The 25,265-nt window shown below is 46.6% G+C and overlaps 1 protein-coding gene across 1 annotated transcript in view; it reads right to left on the bottom strand.

Annotated features, from left to right (window-relative positions):
- The window catches only part of SLC28A3 (solute carrier family 28 member 3), an 83,155-nt gene that overhangs the window by 43,838 nt on the left and 14,052 nt on the right, over positions 1 to 25,265 (bottom strand). The window contains exons 2-3 of the mRNA XM_074994170.1: positions 19,301 to 19,399; positions 5,075 to 5,154 (exon numbers count right to left, since the gene is read on the bottom strand). Of these exons, the coding sequence (XP_074850271.1) occupies positions 5,075 to 5,154; positions 19,301 to 19,399 (179 nt within the window). The remainder of the gene's footprint in view (positions 1 to 5,074; positions 5,155 to 19,300; positions 19,400 to 25,265) is intronic.

The raw sequence follows: 25,265 nt of genomic DNA, 5'->3' as shown, positions 1-25,265 counted from the left end.
TGTGAATCTCCACATCTCCGATGGTGATCTTCTAGTCTGGGGGAAAAAGCCCCATTCTGAAGCTTTCTGAACAGACCAGAATCTCGAAAGATGGACACATCATGCACCTTTCCCCAACCATCCCCTGTAGATGTTGGTGAAATTACCTTTGTCATCCATCAACACCTGCAACACCAGGGAGAAGCAACCCTTGTAGTTCGTGTACTTTGAGGCCAGGTGGTCCAGTGCCAGGATGGAGATGTGCACTCCATCTATTGCCCCACCACAGTTAGGGAACCCCATGGCAGTAAAGTTGTCCACTAGGTCCTGCACATTTCCCAGAGTCACAGCCTTTCGCAGCAGAAGGGCATAGATTGCCCTGTCTACCTGGATCACAACAACCCCCACTGTGGACCTGCCCACTCTGAATTGATTTCCCACTGACTGGTAACTGTCTGCTGTTGCAAACTTCCACAGAGCAATTGCCACTCTCTTGTCAACAGTCAAAGCTGATCTCATTTTGGTGTCACAGCACATCAGGGTCAGGACAGCAATTCACAAAGTTCCATGAAAGCGGCCTTGTACCGCAGAAGTTTTACAGCCATTGCTGGTCATCCCAGACCTCCAAAATGATGCGGTCCCACCAGTCTGTGCTGGTTTCATGGATCCAGAACCGGTGCTCCACTGTGTGCAATGAATCCAGTGCAGCCAGCAGCTCTGCAGTCCTGTTCTTCAATGTTTCATCGTGCTCTGAATCAGGGCCTTCCTCCTCCTGGTTGCTCAGGCTCCTAAGATACTGCAGGACACTTTTTGAAGTGACCATAATACACTGGGCAACAGCTTTAAGCTCGTCAAGATCCCTGCTAGCCTTGTAATGGCAAGTGTCAGGGGCAGGATGTGGAAATGTAGCGCGAAAATGCCTTTGGTAGTTTGTTTTCAATGGGAGCAGGGAGTGAGGGCAATATACTCTGGAGTGATGACATCAGACACCCACAACTACTTGTGGCATATTTTTTTTCCATAACACACTGGCACACATAACACAAACACCCGGAACGCAATGGCACTGCAGGAACTGTGGAGTCGGTACCCCCAATGCACTACTGACACAGTGGAATTTAACAAAGGTAATAGAGACACACCAGGCTGACTTTCTGAACATGTGCGGACACACCATCAACTTTAGAAAAATCTAGTGTTAAAAGTCAACTAATAAATGTGATTTTATTTCCTAGTGTAGACATAGCCTAAGTGAGAGCAGGTAAAAGTATATCAGAAGCTTGATGGCTCACAGATAAGGACAATGGTCTGTAAATAGGGTTCCTGTGCATCCATTGGTAGGTGGGACTGAGAGTCCCCCACAAGAAGATGCCATTAGGTCACAGGATGCTAGAACCCATCTGGGTCTTTGTACTTTTCAACTGAATGCAAGAAAAAGTTTGAAAATTGAACACAAAGGATTTCCTCCCTGGGTAAAAATCTATATACAGGCTGGAAACCAAACAGTGGGGTCGCTGCCAGACATGAGGACACCCCTGCTTACCACCCAAGATGATTGCTGGGAACATCTAAGACTGAACAGGGGGAAGGATCAAGCCCAGGCTGGGAAGCTTTCCAGACTCTGAAAAAAGATTAGAACTACAGTCAGGCTGAAGTATTGCATGTAACAGGTTTCTTAGTGTATTAAGCTTAGCTGCTGTGTCTTTTGCTTTCTCTTGCTTAGTAATTTACTTTGCTGTGTACTTTTACTTGCCACCACTCATATCTTACCTTTGATAAAAAACAAAAGTGATTTTGTTAAGTAAGAAACCCAGTAGAAATAACTGTTACCCGGAGTGAGGGAAGCAGCTGTACCCCTCTCACTGTATTTAGGTAAGGAACAGGGCAGGCAATATAAGCTTGCTCCGTATAAAACTTCATATGCTGTAAGACAGATTTTTCCGGGGTTCTGATCCCATTGGAGTTCCACAACTGGGTGCTTTGGTAAGTCCCTTTGACTGAGCCTTCCCCGACACAGGACTGTGACCCTACATCTATGTTGGTGCTGGAGGAGCTAGAGGGCCTGGCTCAGCAAGACAGCATGAAGGAGGTACTGAACAAAGCAGGAAGTTTGGCTCATTGGTATTTCAGCACATTAAGTGACAGTGTCAAGGGGACCTCTGTGATCAAATCCATCACCTATACCTTGTACTGTCTATACAATATAGTGTTATAATGAATTGATCTGATTTAAGACTTGTGACATAGGAACACTAAGTTGCTGGCACTGATATTTTTAAAACTAAATCAATAAGGCATTTGTCTTCAAAATTAAGGACACATAATGGATGCGTTTTGAAGAACACATGAAAGATAGTTTAACTTTAGGTCCATCTTGAAGATATAATAATTTAATAGACATAGCACTTCCCACACCATATGCCTGAAATTCTATTCCCACTCCACGCTCAGTGACATTGAAAGCTGTCTTCAGAACAAGTCAAGTGAAACAAAGTGCTCTTCGGATTACTGAGTAGAAAGAGATTTTGTTACCTAGAGTAAACATATCAAGCTGCTGATAGAAGAATAAAAGTGACCTAGGGAACAATAATAAAACATTGTGGATAAACCTTAATTATTTTGGGACTCTCAATGGTATTATAGATAAATTAGAATTAATAATTTTCTAACATGTGCCCTTCACCTTCTTTGCTCTAACTCATCTAGCCAGTCCTACCTACTACAGACTCCTTACGATCATTCTAAACTTCGTGGGCCCAAGTCTGAGAAGTCTGCTAAAAAATGTGTACACAACTGTGTGTTTACAGATGCTCAGTTTGTACGTATGATGGTGGTAATGGCAAATGGTTTGATTTTTGCCCTTTCTTCTTTTTACATGTCCCTCAAAGTTTAAAATGGAAATGGTTTCATAAATGCTAATAAAGCCACAAATCTCCAAAAGACCTGGAAATGGTGACTAAAGAAGAATAGTTCATTTGATTACATAAAAATAGTTACATTATTTTACGAATTGTGTGTCACAAATACTAATGTTGTTTAACACATATTTAATGCTATGATTTCTTGTGAAACTGAACAAATTATGGGCCAACTTGTCCAAGCTGTGTATGTCATCACGCCCACTAATGGGGGTGGGGTGGGGAGGGGAGCAAGGTGGGCAAATGCACTGGGAACTGGAGGTTCAAAGGGGCCTCTAGCTCCCAGACCCCACTGTTGCTACTACAGCAGTGGTAGTGTCTGAAGCCCCAGGTCCCTTTGAATTGCTGCTGAAGTGCCGAAGTGCCACTCAGAGCAGCTCCAAGGGGTGGGGGTTATGCCCTGTGCTGTAGTCTGGGTGGCACTAAGGGTTGACTACCCTTGGCCCCACACCAGCCACCCTTGGTCCTGCCCTTTATGAGGGCTCAGAGTACCCACCCACACACCCACTGTGCCCCAAGGCCTGCAGTGGCTGTTGGCCTTGATATGTGTAATACATATTTTATGCATGTATGCTCAATTTATGGTTCCAAATTTCCAACTTGTGCAAATAAATGGAGCAATTTTACATGCACATGGCCAGGTCAACCCAGTCTGACTGAGACAAATTCAAAATACCTGGCTGCCCAATGGCTGAGTTGTAGGAGACTTGTTAAACTGTAAAACAAGAAGATTGAGGTTTGAAACTAAAAGTTGCAAAGACAATGAAGTAACGATGCTGTGATAGAAATCAAGGGAAAGAGTGAAGCAGAGCATGATGTGCTTATGTGAATACTTCTCCCATCCCAATATAATAGCTACATGTTTTTGCAAAAGTCAGGATTTTGTCTCAACCTCAGGAACTTTTTCTATGGATACTTGATGCATGTACACGCATACACCCCCCACATTTTGAAAAGTGCTATATGACTGATTTTCTCTTTCACACACTCAGACAGACAATCAGCTCAGTTTCTTGTGTAGTCATTGACACGTGCAAAGTAGTATAAAACACTACCAAATCAGAATGATGGTGGTTCATACCGACTTTGCACCCGTGTGAATTACTATGCATTCAGTCCAGCCTTAGGGTAATGTGAGCTAGGCAGTTGTCTTGGGCTCTACATGCACCCTCAGGGCTCCATGCTTCATTTGCCAATAGCATACACCACCCATCAGCTGGGTCCTGCTGTCAGCATGCTGCCTTGTGCCCTGCCCACCAGCTAGCTTGCTGTGCATAGCAATAATTAGAGACCTTCCAAGTTCATGGTTCTTTCTGGTCTATTTCACAGCCAGAGGATTGTAAAAATTGGTCAGTTTCACTTTTTCAAATATTTACACCTGAAATTTCATGGTGTCCTAACCACGGGGGTCATGACCAAAAATGGAATCAGATTGTAAAGTTGTTGTAGCAGGGTCCCCAAGACTGCTACCCTCACTTCTGTACTGCCTTCAAAGCTCCCCAGGCTCACAGTGTCAACCTCCATTCTGCTCCAGCTAGAGCAGCCTGGACTTGGGGCTTCTTTGTTAGCAGCTCCGGCAAGAGTTTGGGGTGATCTGGCAGGGGTTGCTTCCCTGGGGTTTTCCATTGTCTGGGGTGCACAAAATTGGCCAGGGGTACCTGCCTTAGTCTGTCCTTGCCATGAACTACAAACTACGAGCCCCTTTCTGGAGTGCTCACAAAAGCATAGGGAAGATCCTACCCACCTCCACCTCCCAGAACCTCCTCTACCCTCTGGGAACGTGCTGCCTTCGGAGCCCAGCCATGCTATTGCAAAGATGATTCTTGAACTTTCAGTGGGAATCCATTAACAGGCTCAACTATTATATAAACTTCTGTGCAACGGCAGCACCACTGGATCAGATGGGCAAAATCAGTTGATGTAAAAATATTAGTTTCTCCTATTTACAAGGATTCTCGATCACAATCACAAGCTCAGTTCTGTATCCATTACATGCCAGTTGTAAGGCATAATAACTTTAAATACAATGTCGTTTTTGCAATACTCAAATTACTAGGAGACAAAGGAATGCGTGGCAGCTGACTTTTGGCCTGTCATGCAAGAGGCTGAGCCACTGGCAAATTTCAGCTTGGTGTGCGGGTAAAATGGGTGGGAAACTTGCTCATCCAAAAAATTACCCTCTTAAGTGTGTTTTCTCATCTACTGAGTCATCTTTGTTTTTATGCTGATCATTCTCGATATGGATGTGCGTGTCCTCCTGGAAAAGAGATACATAAAAATAAGGTGGGTCTGACATTTCTAGAATAATTGTCCAATTACAAGATTCTCTTAAAGACAGGTGAGTGATGTGGTTTCACAGTACATAATTGGGTTTCATTTTGTAGCTGAATCACAAACATCATACAGTCTCAAAAGCACTCTTATTTTACTTTCTCTGTTCTTGTCATGCATTCTCTCTCATTTTGCATCCACAGCTCTGATTCTGCTGTGTGGCACCAACACTGTTATTAACAACATCAGGCAAACCCAAGTAGTTATATAGCATAGCTGTCAAGTGATGTGCGTTTTGAATTTTGAACCTTCTTCAAGCCCACAATATTAAAATGGGAAGGCAAAGAAGGAGACTAGTTCATCCCTGCTGAGTCACTAGATGAAGAAAAGAGCCAAGAATAGAACAGATTTGTATAGCTGGTCAAAAATGTATCTTACATCCTAGATGGATATGGTCACACTGCCTATTAAAGTTACCAGACTCTTCTCATTACAAGGCCCTGTTTTCAATTGATCATAGCTTTGCCAAACTTTAACCACTTGAGCTGAAATACGTCATGCCCAATGTCTGCCCAAGGCTCGGTATTTTGGGTTAGTTTCAGTCAAAGTGATCCACGTGTTCCCAAGAAGAAACTATCAAAAAATATGCTGTTTTGCCTATGTTTAAAAAATTGTGGCAGTGTATTGTTTGAAAATCTCTAGTGCCCCCACGCGTCGGAAGTGGGGCTTGAAGATTGGCAGAGAGAGAGCTTTTTTGTCAGGCACGTTTTCATAGCAAGAATTAAATCTGGCCAAGCTATAAGTTCTTGAAATGTTGTAGTTTAAATACAATAGTTTTTGATTTTAACAGCCAAAATCTCCAAAGATTTTATCTCCCCTGAGCCTGGGTGAGCATCTCACAGCTCCTTGTGCTGACCAGCCTGTGCATGTGCAATCCATATTGAGCAAGTATGAACACACTATCTCCTCACAGCTTCTACAGGAGCCAAAATGGACATGCTCAAACCCAAAAGTGACAGAGCATGCTCCACACCAGTGACATGGAGGCTCAGAAGGACTTTCCCTACAGTAGCAGTTCCAAACAAATAAGGCTGGGGTGGGGCCAGGTACCAGGATTGAGAGCAAGGAGCTTGTCTCTCCTGTGCTCTCAAGCTGTGTCTACACGTGCACGCTACTTCGAAGTAGCAGCACTAACTTCGAAATAGCACCCGTCACGGCTACACGTGTTGGGCGCTATTTCGAAGTTGAAATCGACGTTAGGTGGTGAGACGTTGAAGCCGCTAACCCCATGAGGGGATGGGAATAGCACCCTACTTCGACGTTCAACGTCAAAGTAGGGAACGTGTAGTCGTTGCGTGTCCCGCAACTTCGAAATTGCGGGGTCCTCCATGGCGGCCATCAGCTGAGGGGTTGAGAGACACTCTCTCCAGCCCCTCAGCTCAATGGTGGCTGCGTGGAGCGACCCCTTAAAGGTCCCAACCCCCTCCCTTTCTGTGCAGGAAGCTGAGAGCGCGTGCAGGCAGCAGCAATAACACGTGGCTAGCCTGCACGCTGATCTTCAGCCACCCCGACCCCCAAAGGACCTCATGGCCACCCGGCAGCCCCCCCAGCACCCTGAAGGAATCCCCCCCAAAGGGGAGCCAGGGTAGCCAGGGCAGGAGCCAGGCCGGGAAGCGGCAGTGGGGCCCCTCCTGGACGGAGGCTGAGCTTCGGGACCTGCTGGGGCTCTGGGGCAAGAAGGAGGTGCTCCAGGTAATGGGGAGCAAGAGGCGGAACGCGGATGTGTTCGCTCGGCTGGCCGAGGGCCTGGCTGCCCAGGGTCACCCTGCCCGCACTCCGGACCATGTCCGGAGTAAAGCCAAGGAGCTGCGGCAGGGTTACGCCCGGGCCCGGGATGTGGTCGGCCGATCTGGGGCTGCCCCCGTCACTTGCCCCTTTTACAGGGAGCTCAGGGACATCCTGGGCCCCTGGCACACCTCCTCCCCTCTAGCCACTCTTGATACCTCGGCTGAGGAGCCCCAGCAGGCCCTGGAGCCAGAGTCCGCCCCGGAGGCAAGCCCCGCACCCTGGGGACCCCCCCTGGAGTCCACCCCCGGGGCACCGGAGCAGGAGGAGGGGGACTCCTCCTCCACTGAGAGGGGGCTCCAGATCCTCCTCCTGCCATCAAGGAGCAGCAGCTGGGCGTCCGCCCCCCCCCCAGGTGTCCCCTGACCGTGGGAGTGGACCTACAGGTATGTACCCCCCCTGGTGTACACCCCCGGGGTTGAGGGGCAGGGGTAATAGATATATGGCCAGGGCCCTCCACATGCCCAGATGACCATGGTCCCAAGGACAGCTGTGGCATGTTCCTCACAGTAGTGCACCAGCCCCTTCCCCCCCCAGCATGACAGTGCCATGCCCCATCCCCGGGGCAGGGGGGAGCGGAACCTTGAGGGTCCTGCAGGAGGAGGGTATGGGACACCCCGCAGCAGCAGCATGTGATGGAGCTGGGGGGGAGTGCAAACGCGAGACTCAGGCTAGATATGAGCAACAAGCTGAATAGCTCCCAGGGGCTAAAGATGATCCTGGGGCTACAACTGGCAGGTGACACCTCTGCCCTGAGCAAAGAGGAGGGAGGAGCCGAGCTGGCTTTGAATTGGGGGCCACAGGTAGAGGCTAGGGGAAGGGAGAGCTGGAAGGCAGCCAGCCTGAGGAGGGGGAAAGCTACACCCCAGAGGGGCACCCCTTGGGGTCTTCTCCCCAGGATGGGTTGGAAGGACTGTCTCTGACTGCTGTACTGTCACTTCTGGGAGAAACTGGGCATCTGTTGCCTAAGAAACCTCTCCTGTCAGACCTGCTGAGTGAAGTGTGAGTCACTCCCGCCAGGGGACGGGGTACAGTGCAGGGGGACCCTTGAACGCCATCACAGCAGCATCTCCCAGGGATGGGGAACCTGCAGCACAGGGGTGGGGGGACAAGGGCCACGGCTCGGGACCCACACTAACGCCTGTCTTCACTCTTCTTCCCCCTCTCCTGTGTTCTGCAGCTGCACCATCAGAAGGACTGGAGAGCACCAGCGAGGCGTCAGTGGTTCCGGAATCCCCTCCGGGGCCATCACTCCAGGCCAGCCCCTCGGCGGAGGACCGACCGGCCCCACGGCGGGCAAGACGGCGGACCCAGCAGCAGCTGCCGGCGACGGACCCCCAGCTGCTGGCCCTCCACCGCTGGCAGGTGGAGGTCGCAGAGCAGCGGCTGCGGGTGGACCAACGCCGGCTCGACCTGCAGGAGCGGGCGCTGGCCTGGCTCCAAGAGGCATAGGGGGCCTACATAGAGACCTTCAACCGCATAGCGGATTACCTGGCCCCCCATGCCGTGCCGGCTGCCACTGCGCCCGCCCTGCATGCTCCACCCGCTGCGCCACCCGCTGCTCCTGTCGCTGGGCCGTCCGCCGTCGCCCCACCACCGAGGGCCATTCCGCCGAGGGAGACCTGGGGCCAGCTGACACTCGCCAGCCGTATCTACCAGTGCGCCCGGCCCCCAGCCAGCCCTGGACAGGGCTGCGGCCGAGGCAGGGATCCGGGCCCCCCACCCCCCAGTGCTGGACTATAGGGGCATGGGGCCCAGGACATGCCCCCCACCTTGTATATATTCCCCCCACTGTTTTGTTGCTCGGCCTCGTATATAGTTTGTATTTATTTATTTGTGACCCCCGTTTGCACAGTCTGATCCTCCCCCCCCCAATGTAAATAGTTCTCCCCTTCCTTGTTATCCCTGTTTTTTTTCGTTCATATATACATACACGTATATTAAGTTACTTAGAAGTTCCTTTAGTTATTATTAGTAAGAAAAGAGTTTCAGTAAAGTAGTTTGATTTCACAAACAAATGTCTGCTTTTATTTGTCCAAGAAAAGTGTGTGGGGGGGGTGCTGTTGGGTGCTCCGTGGTGTGGGCGTAGGGGCAGGGAGTGTTGTGGAGGATGGGGGGGGTGCAGTGGGGGGCCTGGCAGTGTTCAACCTGCGGCCTCATCGAAGTGGGCCTGCAGGGCCTCCCGGCCCCGGGTCCCTTCAGGGTCCACCTGGCGACTGGGGGCAGTGGGTGGCTGCACAGCGGCCCTGCTGGCCTCCACAGCCCAGCCCTGGAAGAAGACCTCGCCCTTGCTCTCCACCAGATTGTGTAGGGCGCTGCACGCACCCACAATCTGGGGGATGTTGGTGTGGCCCGCATCCAGGCAGGTGAGGAGACACCTCCAGCGCCCTTTGAGGCGGCCAAATGAGCGCTCCACCACCTGGCGTGCGTGGTTCAGGCACTGGTTGAAGCACTCCTGGCTGGCAGACAGATGGCCCGTGGACGGGTGCATGAGCCAGGGCCGGAGGGGGTATGCCGCATCTGCGATGACGCAGAGGGGCATGGTGGTGTCCCCCACAGGCATCTCCCAGTGGGGGATGTAGGTCCCCGCCTCCAGCCGGCAGCACAGGCCCGAGTTCCGGAATACCCGGGCGTTGTGGGTGCTGCCAGGCCAGCCCACATAAATGTCCTGGAAACGGCCCCGGCTGTCCACCAAGGCCTGGAGGACCACTGAGTGGTAGCCCTTCCGGTTGATGTACCGTCCTCCACTGTGCTCCGGGGCGCGGATGGGGATGCGAGTCCCATCCAGAGCCCCGAAGCAATTGGGGAAGCCCAGGGTGGCAAAGCCCGCGATGGTGGCATCTGGGTCCCCCAGCCTCACGAGCCTGTGGAGGAGCATGGCGTTGATGGCGCGGACGAGCTGCAGGGGAAGCACATGGGAGAGCACCAATGAAGGGTGTGCAGGGTGTGTGTGTGTGGCCCTCCCCTGCCAGGGCTGTCTCCCCCTCCTCCCCCCCATGGGTCCTCTTACCTCCATGAGGACAGCCCCGACGGTGGCCTTGCCGATGCCAAACTGCTGTCCCACAGATCAGTAGCTGTCTGGAGTGGCCAGCTTCCAGACAGCGATGCCGAGCTGTTTCTCCACAGGGAGGGCACGCCGCATGGCGGTGTCCTGGTGCCTGAGTGCGGGGGTGAGCCACTGGCATAGCTCCATAAATGTCTGCCGGCTCATCCAAAAGTTCCTGAGCCAGCGGTCGTCGTCCCACTCCCCAAGCACCAGCCGCTCCCACCAGTCGGTGCTGGTGGGGTAGCTCCACAGCCACCGGCGTATGAGGCGGTGCGGGGGGGAGTCGGGGTGCTGCAGGGTTGGGGGTTGCGTCCTCCTCCCCTGCGGGCATCTCCTCCTCTGTGGCAAGGAGGTGCTCAGCTGCCTCCTGCATGGCACGGAGCAGGGCGAGCACTGCTCCTGCAGGGGCGGCTGGGTGGACCTCTGGCTGCTGCTGCTGCTGCTGGGGGTCCATGACTGCGTCGCCTGAGGTGTGCGTACCTATGGCTCTGCAAACTGTGTGCTGTGCAGGCTGAGTGTGTCTGGGAGGGGCCCTTTAAGGGAGTGGCTAGCTGTTGCCCCGGAAGCGCTAGTCAGCCCTGTGACCTTCTCTGCAGCTGTGCCTGGCACTCTTGTTTCGATGTGTGCTACTTTGGCATGTAGACGTTCCCTCGCTGCGGCTATTTCGATGTGGTGCTGCGCAACGTCGATGTTGAACATAGACGTTGCCAGCCCTGGAGGACGTGTAGATGTTATTCATTGAAATAGCCTATTTCGATGTCTTCACATCGAAATACGCTACTTCGATGTAGGCTTCACGTGTAGACGTAGCTTCAGTGAGCCCACTCTCTGCCGGCACTTGTCAGCGGGAAGGAAGAAGTCACTTGTTTGAATGCAGAGGGCACAAAAGGCAGACTGGGGGAAAATAAAGCGGTAGGTTGAAGCAGGTGCTTGGGGGAAGAGAGCCTGACTTAAAGTAGTGGCATCAAGGGTGAAAGAGAACTTGAGTCAGTTTGCTTGGGGGCAAGGATGGGACATAGAGATGAGATGAGAAACTGTTTTCCAAAAACAAATGCATAATTTTATAGGTAAAATGGGACATTTGAGTTTCTCTTTGTTACCATCATCAGATTTAACATAAATGAAAGCACATACACTCTATTCCTTACATGGAATTCTCACTGGTATTTGTGAATATACATTTCCAGTTACTTTCCAATCATTTTTGCTCTTTCTGCCCCTTTCAGTCAAAGTTACCAATGTGACCTGCTACATATATAAACAAACATAGAGCCATATAGGAGAAACATATAAGAAATGTATTCTTTTCAATACATCACAACATAAAGCATTCTTCTTTGTCTCGTAACATTGAAATGTTAAAAAACAGAAAATAACCAAAATAAATCAAAGTGTCATAATTTTATCATAATATTTCAATATCAAATTTATTGTGAAGTTCAGCTATAATTTTTGGACCTGATTTGAATTTACATTAGTGTCCTCCTAGCAATGCTGGCAGTGTATTGGACATATACCTAATCTCACAGGCTGCGTCTACACTATGCAAGCAATTCAAATTTCATTCAGTTAGCTCGATTTTACCACGTGAATGCCTTCACTGTAAAGACCATTAGCTTTATTTTGGATGCACTAATCTTGAGATTACAAAAATCACAGTTACCTGATGGGTGCAGCATCAAGCTTGAATTCAGAAGTTTGATTAAAGGCTGGTGTGGAAGCGCCACATCTTGAAACTGAATTTATTAGTCTCCAGAGGTGTCCTCTGTGTAACCCACAATGGCTGTCTCACTGCTACATTCTGGCCGCTGCTCTTCAGTAACAGGAAGAGCCGGAATTTCCAAGTGGGAGCAACCAGCATTTAGCTGTGGGCTCATCTTAGTATGACAGCCTGAGAAATGGCTTCTTTCTTCCTACACTGTTAGTGTGGTGTGTGCATCTACTCAAATAGCCTCTGAAAGGAGTTCACAACTGTCTGTACACTTGCTATTTTTTTCTGCTTTGCGTGGCACCAGCCCTTGCCCCGCCGTCCCACATGTCAACAAGGCTGTGCTGTGGGTCGTGCTTGCATAACATGCTGAGAAACTTCTTCTCAGCAGTTTACATTTGTGTGTGAACCCCTTCCCTTCCCTTCCCTACAGGTGCCACACAGTCTGGATCTTTCCTGCGCTCAGGCACATCATGTGGGTAGCCCCCAACCCAACCCAACCCAAAAGGATGTGCCTGCCGTTCGGTGCTGGCAATGCTGCCAGTCATGCAGGAAAGAGAGAGCTTTGCTGCTACTGTGAGGAAGTCCCCCTTGGCAGTCAAGATACTGGGGGGGGCTTTGCTGCTACCATGGGGAATGAACAGCTCAACTGGTCATCCAGCAACATGCCTGCACTTGGCCCATACCTGGGCTTGATGTTGTCACTGGGGAAAAAAGTCTCCCCTGGCCACTAACAGGCTCACTGCTGCTGTCAGGGAAAGTCTCCCCGAGTGGCTAAGGGGCTTGTTGCTGATGGGGGAAGAATATTTCAACTGGTCATCCAGTGACGCTGCCCCCCGCCCCCGCCACTGCCCTTGGCCCATACCTGGGCTTGCTGCCACAGGGGAAAACCAAAAATTCTTTTTTCTGCAACAATGGGAGGTGGGATGGATGGCCAGTTGAGAATACAGTTGCTGAACGTATGTTGTCAACATACTGTAGGGAGACACCAAAAATTCTTCCCTCCTACCATCTTCTCAATCTAACATTCCTGGTCACCAGGTGATTTTCAGGGGGTCACTTTTCGGCAATGATGGGAGGTGGGATGGATGGCCAGTTGAGAACAGTCATTGCACAGAAGCCTTATAGTACACCAGAAAGCCCAAAACCCTTTCCATTAGCAATAACATAGGGGAAAACAAAGATTATTCCTTTCTTCCTACATTCTTCCCCCTGCATTAGTTTCAGGAATCACATTTCAGCAAAGATTGGAGGTAGGATGGATGGCCAGTTGAGAACATAGTTGCTGAACCCATGTTGGCAATGTAATGTATGGGGAAACCAAAAATTCTTTCCTCCTACATTCTTCTCAATCTAACATTCCAGGCCCCTTCATTATTTTCAGGGATCACATTTTGGCAAAAGATGGGAGGAATGACCAGTTGAGAATACAGTCACTGCACCTGTGTTGGCAATGTAATATGTGGGGAAACCAAAAATTCTCTTGTAATTTTGAGTGCCTTCCTCATTATTTCCAATGGATCAACAGTGGAATGATGAAAATGCAATGGGGGAAGATGTCAAGACCAGCAAGCATACCCAGAATGCTAGGGGGATGAGGGAACTGTGGGATAGCTTCCCACAATGCACTACTGCAACAGTTGATGTTAGCTAATATGTATGTGGCAGCAGTGACTCGCCTATGTGGGGAGCAAGGTGTGAAGTGAGGATGGTCAAAATCAAACTTAGAAATTCCAAAATTAGAAAATCGATAGAAATAAATTTGAATTTATCTTGTTGTGTAGATGCAGCCATAGAGCTGGAAGGGACCTTGAGAGGTCATCAAGGCCAGTCCCCCACCCTCATCACACAACCTATCACCATCCCTTCCAGATTTTTTTTTTTAATCTGTTTGCCCCAAATCCCTCAATGGCCCTCTCTCTGATTCAACTCCCAACCCTGGGTTGAGCAGGCCAATGCTCAAACCACTCCCACCATGTATGTGTCCTGTTGAACCCTTTTATACTGGAAGAATTGCTAAAAGAGGCCTTGGTATAAATTGTGTTCTCTGTTTACCAACTGAAAACTGTAAAGTAACTGAACATTTCCCATATTTAACTGAATTTTCTGGAATTGAGGAAAGATGTGCCCATATATAGTTTTGTTTTTACCCCCTTTCAATGTGTTATTTTAGCATGTGAAAGAGAGATTGTAATAATCAGTTTTTCACTACTTGGTGTGTGCCTGGAATGATTACTGTGTGAAATTATATTGTTAAGTAGGATTACGTTTTCTTAAACTTATGTACTGTTGCAACTATACTGGGGACTATACACTTACCTTCAAACAGAAAGCTCTATTCAATTGGACTGGTAGTTTGGAGAAATCCTATACGGAGTAATTTTAGATTTTGTACACTGTGAATATTTATACTACCAGCATTCACAAAACTAGTTTGTAAATCAAGACCTGTCATAATTCCCCTCCCCTTCCCGGTTCAAACTACTTTTTTTTCTGCTGCATATTATACACACCCTTAAAAGCTCTGGAATGCCCTAAATTAGTTTCCAGGAAGACTACATGAAGCAAAACTGCTCATTGGGAAAACTAATTTTAATTAAATAAAAATAATTAATGTGGCATTAGGAAATAAAGGGGTTAAAAGTTGTCACTCTGTCCCTCTACACTCTGATTTGCTCACCTTGACATTTTTTTTTCCTGATTTGTCCACCTTGATTCCTGTTTTTTGGTTCTCTGTGCCTTAAACATTGAGTCTGTTCTGGTCTGGCTATGGTCTGAAGAAGTGGGTCTCTCCCACAAAAGCTCACCTAATAAACTATTTTGTTAGTCTTTAAAGTGCTACTTGACTGCCTTTTCCTGTGTGATAGTCCAAAGCTCCATGGATAGAGCTCTGCTTTAGTCTTCATGATTCATAGTTGCATGAGAGGGACTTGAAAGCCCTTCAGCTGTGCAGAGCTGGGCTCTTGTATATTACTTGCCCTATTCCCCTTAACTTTGATTATTCTCTTTTTGGTATTCACTGGGAAATAAAATGATCAAATGTGAATCAAGTCATTCACACTGTAGGTAGTTGTCGTCAGCGAAGGAGTCTTGTCACTGTACATCTTGTAGCAGGGTTCTATCCTGATGGATCTAAAGTCATGAGGCCATCAAAGTGCCACTTTCTCAACAGATAAATTATTTTGTATCTGTTCATTTTGGATTGGTGGATTCAAGCAACTCAAAGCTAAATTACAGGTGATCACAAAAAGAGAAAACGTGTCCATTTTTCATTCTACCTTCCCAAGTCATAACTCCTAACTCTCAATTTTGCCATGATATAGTCATGCTTAAAACGTGGAGCCACATTACCCAAAACAGTGGGAGCTAAAATAAGATTCTGAGTGCCCTGGGAAGGTAGTACTCTTGGGAGTTATAAAGCCTTCAAAGAACAGACACTCTGCAGCTCTACTAGAAAGTTACAGGATGTTGGTTTTCGTGCTACTGTCCTGCCATTTGCTGGTGCTATATAATGGTCAGATGTCATGTGATGTCAGAGATCTAAGGGCCTAGTCCTACCAAAGCTTATGGCGGTGAGTAATTTTACTCACACGTGTATTGCTTTAGACATCAACAAGAGCCAAAATGTAGAGAAAAATGTTGCTTTGGCCTTTTGTTTGTGGTAGATCATAATAGGCCAAAATTAATTTCATTAGATAAAATTCATTTCACAGGGATTAAGGGTGTGTCTTCACAGCACTGCAGTCCAGAGTATGGGGTTTGATTTGTAAAGTGCTTTGAAGTACTGTGACTCATGTAGACCCAGCTGGCACAAACTAACGGGCACTTGGTTTGCATGACAGTTGTTTGTCCCAGCAGGGTCTCCACGAGACAGGTAAAGTGCAACACTTAACACGATCTACAAATCACACCCCATCATCCAGACTGTAGTGCAATGTAAACAAGCTCAAAAGGCTGCTTCTACAAACTGCCTTACTCCAAAAAACCTAGATTGGAGTAAGAGAAAGTTGAAGTGGGGCCTTATTTCAAAGCTGCCCTAATCTACGCTGTTGATCTGCAATTCAAAGTCTGCACTTTGAAATTCATGCGGCTGCCATTATGCTAATGAGATGCTGAAAACGCATGTTAGAACCCCATTAGCTTGCTTTAAATTGCCTCATTACCATGCCATCTTTGACAGGAGGTGGCATGCGTAGAAGCAGCCTAACCCTTGTAAATGTATTTAGCTCTCCATAGAATCTGAAGCCCCTGTTGTGAAAGATGCATAAAATTGAAAGGCACTTCCAGAACACCAGTACAATTCTGAAATCATCATATAGTGAGTGCACAGATGGTGCAATAGGATAATACTCTACACAGAACATCATGTTCTGGGGATAACTTCCCTGTCTTTTGAACAGGAGAACACATCTGTAGACTAATATACTCAGGAATTTGAACCAATTAATTTCAAATGGTTTATGTCAGGGTATAGCCAAATAACTTCTGAGTTTTCAAAACAACAGAGAGCACCTGCTTGCATAATTGATTATTTAAAATACAGTATTAAGGTTCTAATTTGTTGCTTGCAAATTCATCTGTGTCAGTCTGCTTTCCTAAATCAGTAGGAAAAAAGACATTTAACAGTTTCTGCCTGAGGCACAAACTACTTCTGAGAACCTGAAGTCTGTATTCACCTCACTATCTTACATACACATGTAAGAAGAGTTGGTTGAAAATTTCAGTCAAAGCTGGGGTGGTTTTTTTTTTTTTGGAGATGGGTAATTGAGTTTTGACTAAACACAAATGTTATGATTTGTGCCTCATTTTCTTTTACTTTTTGTTGCTATCAACAAAAATACAAACCCCCCATGCCCTGAAAAATGTTGGTTTTTCAGCAGTTTTTGGATGAACAATATTTGTTTTGACTCTTTCTGCAGAATACCCCTCATATTCTAAACGATCTTTTCTTATCTAACCCTCATCTTCATTCATAGATATTTTTCCTCATACCACCTCTGTGAACTAAGGCAGCATTATCCCCATTTCCTTACAGAGGGAACTAAGGAAAAAGGGCAGAGTGAACAACTTGCCCCAAATCACACAGAAACTGTGTGGGTGATCCAGGAATCAAATCCAGCTCTCCTAAGCCCAGTGCCTATCTTTCAACCCTCTGGCTGGTTCATAAGGGCATAAGCTAACCCTACCAGTACTCTTGAAGTCTCTTTGGGTTAATTTTTTTTTTTTAAAGATTTTTATTTTAGAGGTTTTAGCGCTGAAAACTGGGGAGTCTCTGGTCCAGCAACATCTGTGGTCCAGCAGACCAGAGAACCTCAGGCTAGAGCACTTATGGTGGTAGCAGAGCCATGGCTGGGGATGCAGCTGCAGAGCCGCAGCCCTGGGCATTGGGGCTGCATCCAGGGGTCAGAGCCAAGGCCAGCAGCAGTGGGGCTCGTGTCAGGGGGCTGCAGTGGGCAGCATCCAGGCTGGGGCTGGAGGTAAGGAGGCTGGTTGGGGCTGGAATTAGGGCAAAGGCTGGCTGGGGGCAGGTAACAAGGGACCTCCCCTGGTCTGGCAAATCCCCTTATTTGGAGCTGGTACATAAGGCCTGTTTGTAAAGTGGGTTTCTTTTGTTCCCCGTCTCCTAGTCATAAGTAGGCAATAAACAAATATGCTGTTAAATACGTTAAGGTTTCAAAAATATAGATATAACTTGCCTCAGAAGGGACAGGTGGGACTGTCTTATGTGCAGCCATGACACCAGCCCTCTTGGCTGAGCCAACAGAGACCGAATGCATCAGGCAACCTCCAGAATTAAAAGCACAAACAGCTGCAGTTCTATAGCTGGGGTCTGTAACAACTCATATATTCAGTGAACTGGCACACAGTGGAATGGTAACACCTTCCATCACCCCAACTGTGTTATACAACATTACCAATTTCTCTAAATATCCCCGAGTCTACTGCTACTGGTTAAAATGTTTAAAAATATAAACTTGGAACATGATTTTTTTGGCTGCAGACTCATTGTGTCTGAAAGCATCTGTTAGGGGTTTCACACTTCCATGTCCTCTAAGCCTACAATATTTTTAACCTGAGAGTTGGACAATGGGAACAACAAAGATTGTGCAGGAGGTTGGGCAGTGCGTGAAGTCTTCCCCCCACATGGCCCCAGCTGGTGGTCACTTTGAGTGGCCTGGGGCTGTGGCAGGCAGGGAGCCTGGCTGAGGGTCCTACTGGACAAGAACCACCTAGGTTAGTGCCTCTTGGCCAAACCATGCATCTAGCACCTCATCTTCCAGCCCTAGCTCCCTCCCATACCCTGTACTCCCTCCTACATGCCTCCCCCAGACCAGAATCTTCTCCTGCACCCATACCTCCTCCCTGACACGGCACACTTTGCGGCACCCCTATCCTGCCCCGGGCCACAACTCAAATCCTCTGCACCTCCTCCTACTTCCTTCCCTGAAGGCAGAACCCTCTCCTGCACCATATCCCCTCCCAAACTCTGCACACCAACCTCTTGCCGCCCCAGGTCACTACCCTTTCCTTCACCCAAACACCCTCTCAGACCCCACACCTCAATCCCCTACCTTGATTTCCCTTCTGCATCCAACCGCTGTCCCTGCACCCCATCCATTGAAAAGTGCAGCCCTTGACCACTTACCAAAATCTTGGAGTGGCCCCCTATCAAAATGTATTATTTTCACCCCAGGGCTGGCTACCCCTGCCCGTACCTACCCAAGAAGCTGGGTGTGTACTGGCATGGCTAGCCTCTCCCGCTGCTCGCGCTGTTGGCAGCTTCCTAGCTTATTCAGAGCTCGCATGGGTATGCCTCCTCAAGATGAAAGTTATATCTGCAACTCAAAGTGCAGACATACCATGTCAGCTCTCTGCCCGTAGTACTCAACATGGCCAGCACTGATATGCTGCAGGTACATTTTGGATAGAGTTGTTACAAAATTATAAAACATTTTCAGGAATGTTGGTAGTGATGTCAATGTCACCATGTCTTTTTAAAGGATTTCTGAGAAGAAGACTGGCTCACTTGTTAGTTTACAGATTTCACTTCTGATTCAGTTATTTATTTTATTCCTGGAGATACAAGATGAACATCTCAGTTCCAGGATCTTCAGGAATCTGATCAGTGCTGAACCAGAGAATTTGCCAGAAGAGGTTAATCTTTTCTAGCAGCATTATCAACACTTTCATTGCTTACTGGGCTCTTAGAAGGGGTAATTTAGAACCATGCAACAGCACAGAACACAGAGTCAGGACTGATGCTGTAAACAAACTTTATGGGACCGCAGGAAACTTGGTCACACCTAGGTTAAGTGGATATGTGGCTAACTAAAATCATGACTGATTACAGACGTTGCTGGACCAGCGCATGCTGGACTAAAAAGGTTCAATCTGTACTATCATAAATGCATAGTCCTTTTCTGTGTGGATGGTACCACTAACCCTGTTATGCTTGTGGTCTGTTCTGAGTGTAAACATGATTACTCTAGTAACTAGATATTATTTTCATCTGAAGAAAAACATAATCCTTACTGGGTTAGTAGGCACAGCGTCCGTATTTTGTAAATTCCCGCTTCTGAAGGAATGGTTTCTTAGCCCTTCTTCATTTATAACTTCATCTTCAGAGCTGTTCTGAGAAATAGCAACATTGTAAATAAGATGTTAGTTCAAAACCAGAATCAAAACCTCTTTCTATAATGTAGTGATAGTTCAGTATAATTGCACTTTAAAACAGAAGAGGCAGAAAGTTGTTCTGTGCTTCAATATTGATCTGCATGCAAAACCCTTGGACAGAGTGGCAGAGAAAGGAGTGCTTTAAAGGTGTTCGGTGCCAAGTCCTTTTATCCCTCAAATTACTTAAAAAACAAAAATCTTGCTCTTGAGAAACAAGAAATGGCAGATGCCAAATCTTAATAATGGTCCTAATAATAATGTGAATTCAGGGACATCACTTCCACTGTTTTAGTCAGATGAGGTTCTTACCAAGCCTTGTGAGAACATAGTCATTAGTAAAAAAGGGCAAAGAAAGAAAAATTAAAGCTAAAAGAAAAAAAAAGCAAAAACAGTTATGTCAATATGTCTGTGTGGAAAGCATGTAACAAAGATTACACCTCAGAGATGACTCTGTTGTGATGGGGATAGTGTTCTGTAGGTAGGTTAAGAGCAAAGTATGTTGCTCCTTCTATTTATAATGAGTCCAACCTCAGTGCATAAAAAGAGCTTGTACATGGGCAGTGCTGCCAACAGCCACTGTGAGCTGGGGGCAAGGTGTGTGTGGGGGGCTGCTCCAACCTTCCAGAAGGGGTGGGCCATCAGGTGGAAGGGGTGGGACTACAGGCAGTAGATTTTAGGACTTCTTGGAGCATGGTGCTGGACACTACCCACCAGGTCTCAGAGGTGTGTGGAGCAGCTTTTCTGCAGTGTTTCAAAGGGGCCTGGGGCTCTAGACAATGCTGCTGCCACAGTAGCAGTGGCAGACACATGGAGAGACACGACCTTGGGAGGTCATTGAGGCCAGTGCCCTGCCCTCTTGGCAGGACCAAGCAGCATTTTTTTAAATCTATTTGCCCCAGATCCCTAAACAGCCCCCTCCAGGGTTGAGAGCTCAGCCCTTGGTTTGGCAGGCCAACCTTCAAACCAGTGAGCTATCCCTGCCCTTAAGCAATCAGGAGCTCTGGGCACCTTTGAAAAGCCAGGCCCCATGCAACTGCCCTCCTTACCCCACCCTCTCACATCCATGAGCCTGGAGCTGGGTTAGGGAATTTCATGGGCTGGACAAAGCTAAGTTGTACAACCTGCGCCCCCTGTCCTGAAGTAAATATTTCACTCGGTTACTTAAAATGAGCCATTTAAGGGTTACTCAACTGAAATAGCATTATTTCTTATGCACTCATCTATTCACTTGAATGCTCTTGAAACAGGCAAATAAACAAATGCTAAGTATCTTCAATTCCAGTTAGTCCCAATATTTCTCTCTTTTCCCTGAGGTTTGTTTAAAACAGTCTAAACAAGCCGGTGTTTAACAGAAGTTGTAAGTACCTTAAATTACAATAGCATTTCAATGTCTCATTAACATTACAAGAACAATTTAAGTCTAGTCTAGTGGCAGTGCTTTGGGAAAGTATTAAGTCGTGACTGATGTTGATGTCATCACATTTGAAGAGCAGTGCTGAAATGGAAGATGGCTTCTTCACAATGCTGTGTTATGGCCTGTTTGTTGTATGCTTTACCTGCTTGGTTGAAATGAGATGAACAGGCTGCAGTGAGTGCGCTGAGCAACATCTCACCTCAGATAAATTTGAATCCTTATTAAAAGGTGGCAGCGCCACTCTACAAAAGGGTCAGTCTTGCAGAAAATGTAGAGTTGCCACACCTTGTGTACTCCAGCTCCAGTCTGGGGGTGCAGTCTTGAATGCACATCCTGATGGGACAGAAACATAAGCAGCCCAGGTGCAGGCTGCAGCTACACAAAGCAGGGTCTGTAGCTGGGATCAGCCCCTTTCTGAGGCTGAGTGCCAAAAGTTGGCCTTTTGACCTTTATGTATGGTTCAAGTGCCAGTGATATTTTTAAAGTCACTAACAGTCCTGCTTATAACAGCTTTATTAATAAAGAAATTAAGATGCAGAACTTTACCGTTCAAAGGCTAAACGATGGAAGAGCAGTTAACAGGATCCAGCTAAGGCTGAGAAGGAGGCTTGTGTCTTAGATATCTTATAAAGAAGGCTGAAATGTGTCTTGAAACCCAAGGGTTACCATCCTTCTCATCTGTTCCAGGGGTTTACAAAGAAGTCATCACCTTATGACCTCATAACCCCACAGCCCCTGTTCCCAGGCAGGGCCAGGAAAACGCCAGATGCCCACATCTCTGCAAAGGCAGCTGACTGGCCAGCCTTACCTTCCCCCAAGGACAATGCCACTGAAGGGAAAACTTCTGTATTGGGAACATGGTTGAAGCATGGGGCCCACCCCTGGGTGAGAGCAGCTGACAGTTAGGGAGCATAAGGAAGGGAGGGGCAATCCTTGAATAGGGGCACCTCCTAGTTTTATTTAACAATTAACTTCCCCAATCCCCTCCTTCCCCTGCCCCTGTCCCTCTGCTCTTCAGAAAAACTTAAAGGCTGGCAAATCAGACCTGTCAACCTTGATAATATATAAAGCACAGAGGTCCAGAAATGGTTAAGTCTGTTCTGGTATGGCTATGATCTGAAGAAGTGGGTCTGTCCCATGAAAGCTCATCACCTAATAAATTATTTTGAGAGTCTAATGTGCTACATAATTGCTTTTTTGTTGTCCTGAAAGAGGGTCCTAGCATTAAGCATTTAAGGAATAAAAATCAAAAATTTCCATTTCAACCATTTAAGTGGTTACATGAGCTTAGATATACCAAAGTATTTCCCACCTATGCATATTTTCCTTAAAATTAAACAGAGTATGTCAGGCTATATAAAAATCAGTGTTCATAAGGGTATACTCAGAATTCTTTGTGTGGTGTTCAAACTGAGAATTTTCTCCTTGAGCAGAGGAGGAAAAGAAATAATGGCAAGAGACTCCTGGTTCAGCTTTTGTGGTCTCGATAAATCCAAAAAGTGACATTTTCTTTCAGATACTCAAAAAAGTCTATCTTCACATCACATATGAAGGGGGGGGAAGTATCCTGCTCTTAGAGGAGACTTCTCTGGTGGGTAGTTTAGCAAGAGTACAATCTATGGTATCTTCATTGACAGAATATTTTATGCAAGACAAAAAGTCAATTCATTCTCACTACATAAAAAATTAAAGCAAAACAGAAGTTCTAAAGCTGCATGCCAGAGAGTCTGTGCAATTGAACCTGAAGGTAATTATATCTTTATGGCCAAAGGGGAGGCATTTTCCTTGAAGTTTTCACTCCTCTCTTATTGGAATAAATTAGGGATTTTGTAGGATTTTCTTTCATTTCATTTACATTTCATTTCATAAAATAAGCAACAAAAACATGCAAACTATTAAACTCTTGAAGTGTCATATGTCTAAAAGTAACTGTAACTAACTGTCTTCTGAAATCCAGTAAAGGTGAAGACGAGTTTGCAATAACCTAAAATCATAGTGAGTTATTTTATTAACTATGTTTACATCAAGCCCCACACAACTTTCATAGATCATGGTAAATATGGCCCACAGAATTCATGTCTTAAATAACAACAAGAAGTCCTGTGGCACCTTATAGACTAACAGATATTTTGGAGCATAAACTTTTGTGTGCAAAGACCCGCTTCATCAGATGCATGAGTGAGTTGGGGATTGTGGGGGGCGGGGGGGAGAAGAGGTTCAGAGGGGTATTTAAAGATTTGGGTCTCAGTAAAAGGGAGGATCAGAGCTGATGAAGTCTATTCAGTCAAGGCCCATTATCAGCAGTATGTATCAAAAGTGGAGAAAACCAGTCACATCAGACAGGGGATATGGCCCATTGTCAGAGTCTAACGCAGAGATGTTAGCACCTGTGGCAGAGAAGCTGCTTTTGTAAGGGGCCAGCCACTCCCAGTCTCTGTTTAATCCTTGGTTGATGGAGATTGAAGTACTCTCCCAATCCCTGCAACAAACCTTGCTGCCAACTCTGCTCACATATCTACATTAGTGATATAATCACAGGACCTAACATCAACCATACCATCAGGGGCTCCTTTACCTACACAATCTACTAATATAATATATGCCATCATGTGCCAGCAATGCCCCACTGCAATTTACATTGGCCAAACTGGACAGTCTCTCTGTAAAAGAATAAATGGACATAAATCAGACACCAGGAACGGTAATTTACAGAAACTTGTGGGAGAACGCTTCAATCTCCCTGGACACTCAAGCAGATTTCAAAGTAGCAGTCCTAAAAACAAGGAAATTTCAAAACTCAAATGGAGAGCGAAATCTCTGAGATGCAATTTATTTGCAAATCTGACTCCATCAACCAAGGATTAAACCGAGACTGGGAGTGGCTGGCCCCTTACAAAAGCAGCTTCTCTGCCACAGGTGTTAACATCTCCGCATTAGACTCTGACAACGGGCCATATTCCCTGTCTGATGTGACTTGTTCTTTCCTCTTTTGATACATACTGCTGATAATGGGCCTTTTCCACCTTGCTGAATAGAACTTGTCAGCTCTGGTCCTCCCTTCTACCCGGACACCACTCTTTAAATACCCCTCTGAACGCGCCCCCCCCCACATACTCATGAATCTGATGAAGCAGGTCTTTGCCCACGAAAGCTTATGCTCCAAAATATCTGTTAGTCTATAAAGGTGCCACAGGACTTGTTGTTATCCAAGATACAGAGTAACATGGTTACCTCTCTGATACTTGTCTTAAATAATGTAAGTTCTCATTTGAAAGAGGAAAAATAACTAGATCATCAAGGTTTTGCTTAACTTTTACAATACTCATGCTTCATAACAACCTTTTCTGCTGATATGATGGATCGCACAATGTAAAAAACAAAAACAACCATCCAAAGAAACCTCGTGATCACAAGTCATATGGCCAAATTCTGGACCCCCTGAATTTAGTAGGGCTTGACTATTTATGTAGAGACTGATGAAAATCTCACTGAAGTAAGGGAGTGTTTCCATTGGCATCAGTGGGCTTTTAAAGGGGAAAAGAAAAAAAAAGAAAAATCAAGCCTACCATCAATTTTCCCTAATTAGGGATTTTATTGTGACCACTACATGTGCCGAGCCACTTACTGAAGTTTTGGCAACAGGACAGTGCTGTTTTGAGGAGTAAAAGGAGGAGTCGAGAAGTACCCACGACTACATGCAAGCTGGCGCTTCGAAGTTTCACACTTCAAAGTTGCCGCGAGGGAGATTTAGCCTAACGAAGTGCTGCATATGCACCGCAGCGCTTCATTAGTAATCTCCCAACATCCTATTTACCATGCCCTCTTTGAAATTGGGGGCTAGTCTAGACACAGTTTTGGGGTTTCCTTGTAGCAAACTAGCAACTGGTTGAATGTGAAGGGCTTGTCCGATAGTGAAGTTATTTTGTAAACCTGAATGATGTCCTCTTAGCATCAGGAGAGGGGTTTATTTGGCATATCCTTTTTACATAACCATGCACTTCAAATCTGGAACCATTTGGTTTGCTTCTCTTGTCTCTTTCCCCCACTTCTAGCATACCAGTTTTGAAGAATATTCTAGATGTGACTCCACAGCAATCTGTTAAACAAAGCCAGCACAGTTTCCTTTATCATTGTTTATTATTCTGTCTAGACATAGTGCGCACACAAAATGTTTTCCGGGTGATGATGAAAGATGGGCTAATATCACAGCATCAGAGGAACAACTTGAAGGTTACAGATTATTGAGGAAGAAACTGTGATATTGTTGTTACAGATTAGTTATGGTGACTATGAACTTCAATGTGTATCCAGTGTCGACATATGTAAATGACACTTGGTTGATTTTAATGTGGAGAAATATTTGATGTGTTTGCACAATCACGGTACTTACATGTCCAAATATAACTACAT

The sequence above is a fragment of the Carettochelys insculpta genome, chromosome 5 (assembly GCF_033958435.1).
Source record: "Carettochelys insculpta isolate YL-2023 chromosome 5, ASM3395843v1, whole genome shotgun sequence".
NCBI lineage: Eukaryota > Metazoa > Chordata > Testudines > Carettochelyidae > Carettochelys > Carettochelys insculpta.
The sequence above is the reverse complement of the archived record's forward strand: the minus strand, read 5'-3'. Positions and strand labels throughout refer to the sequence as shown.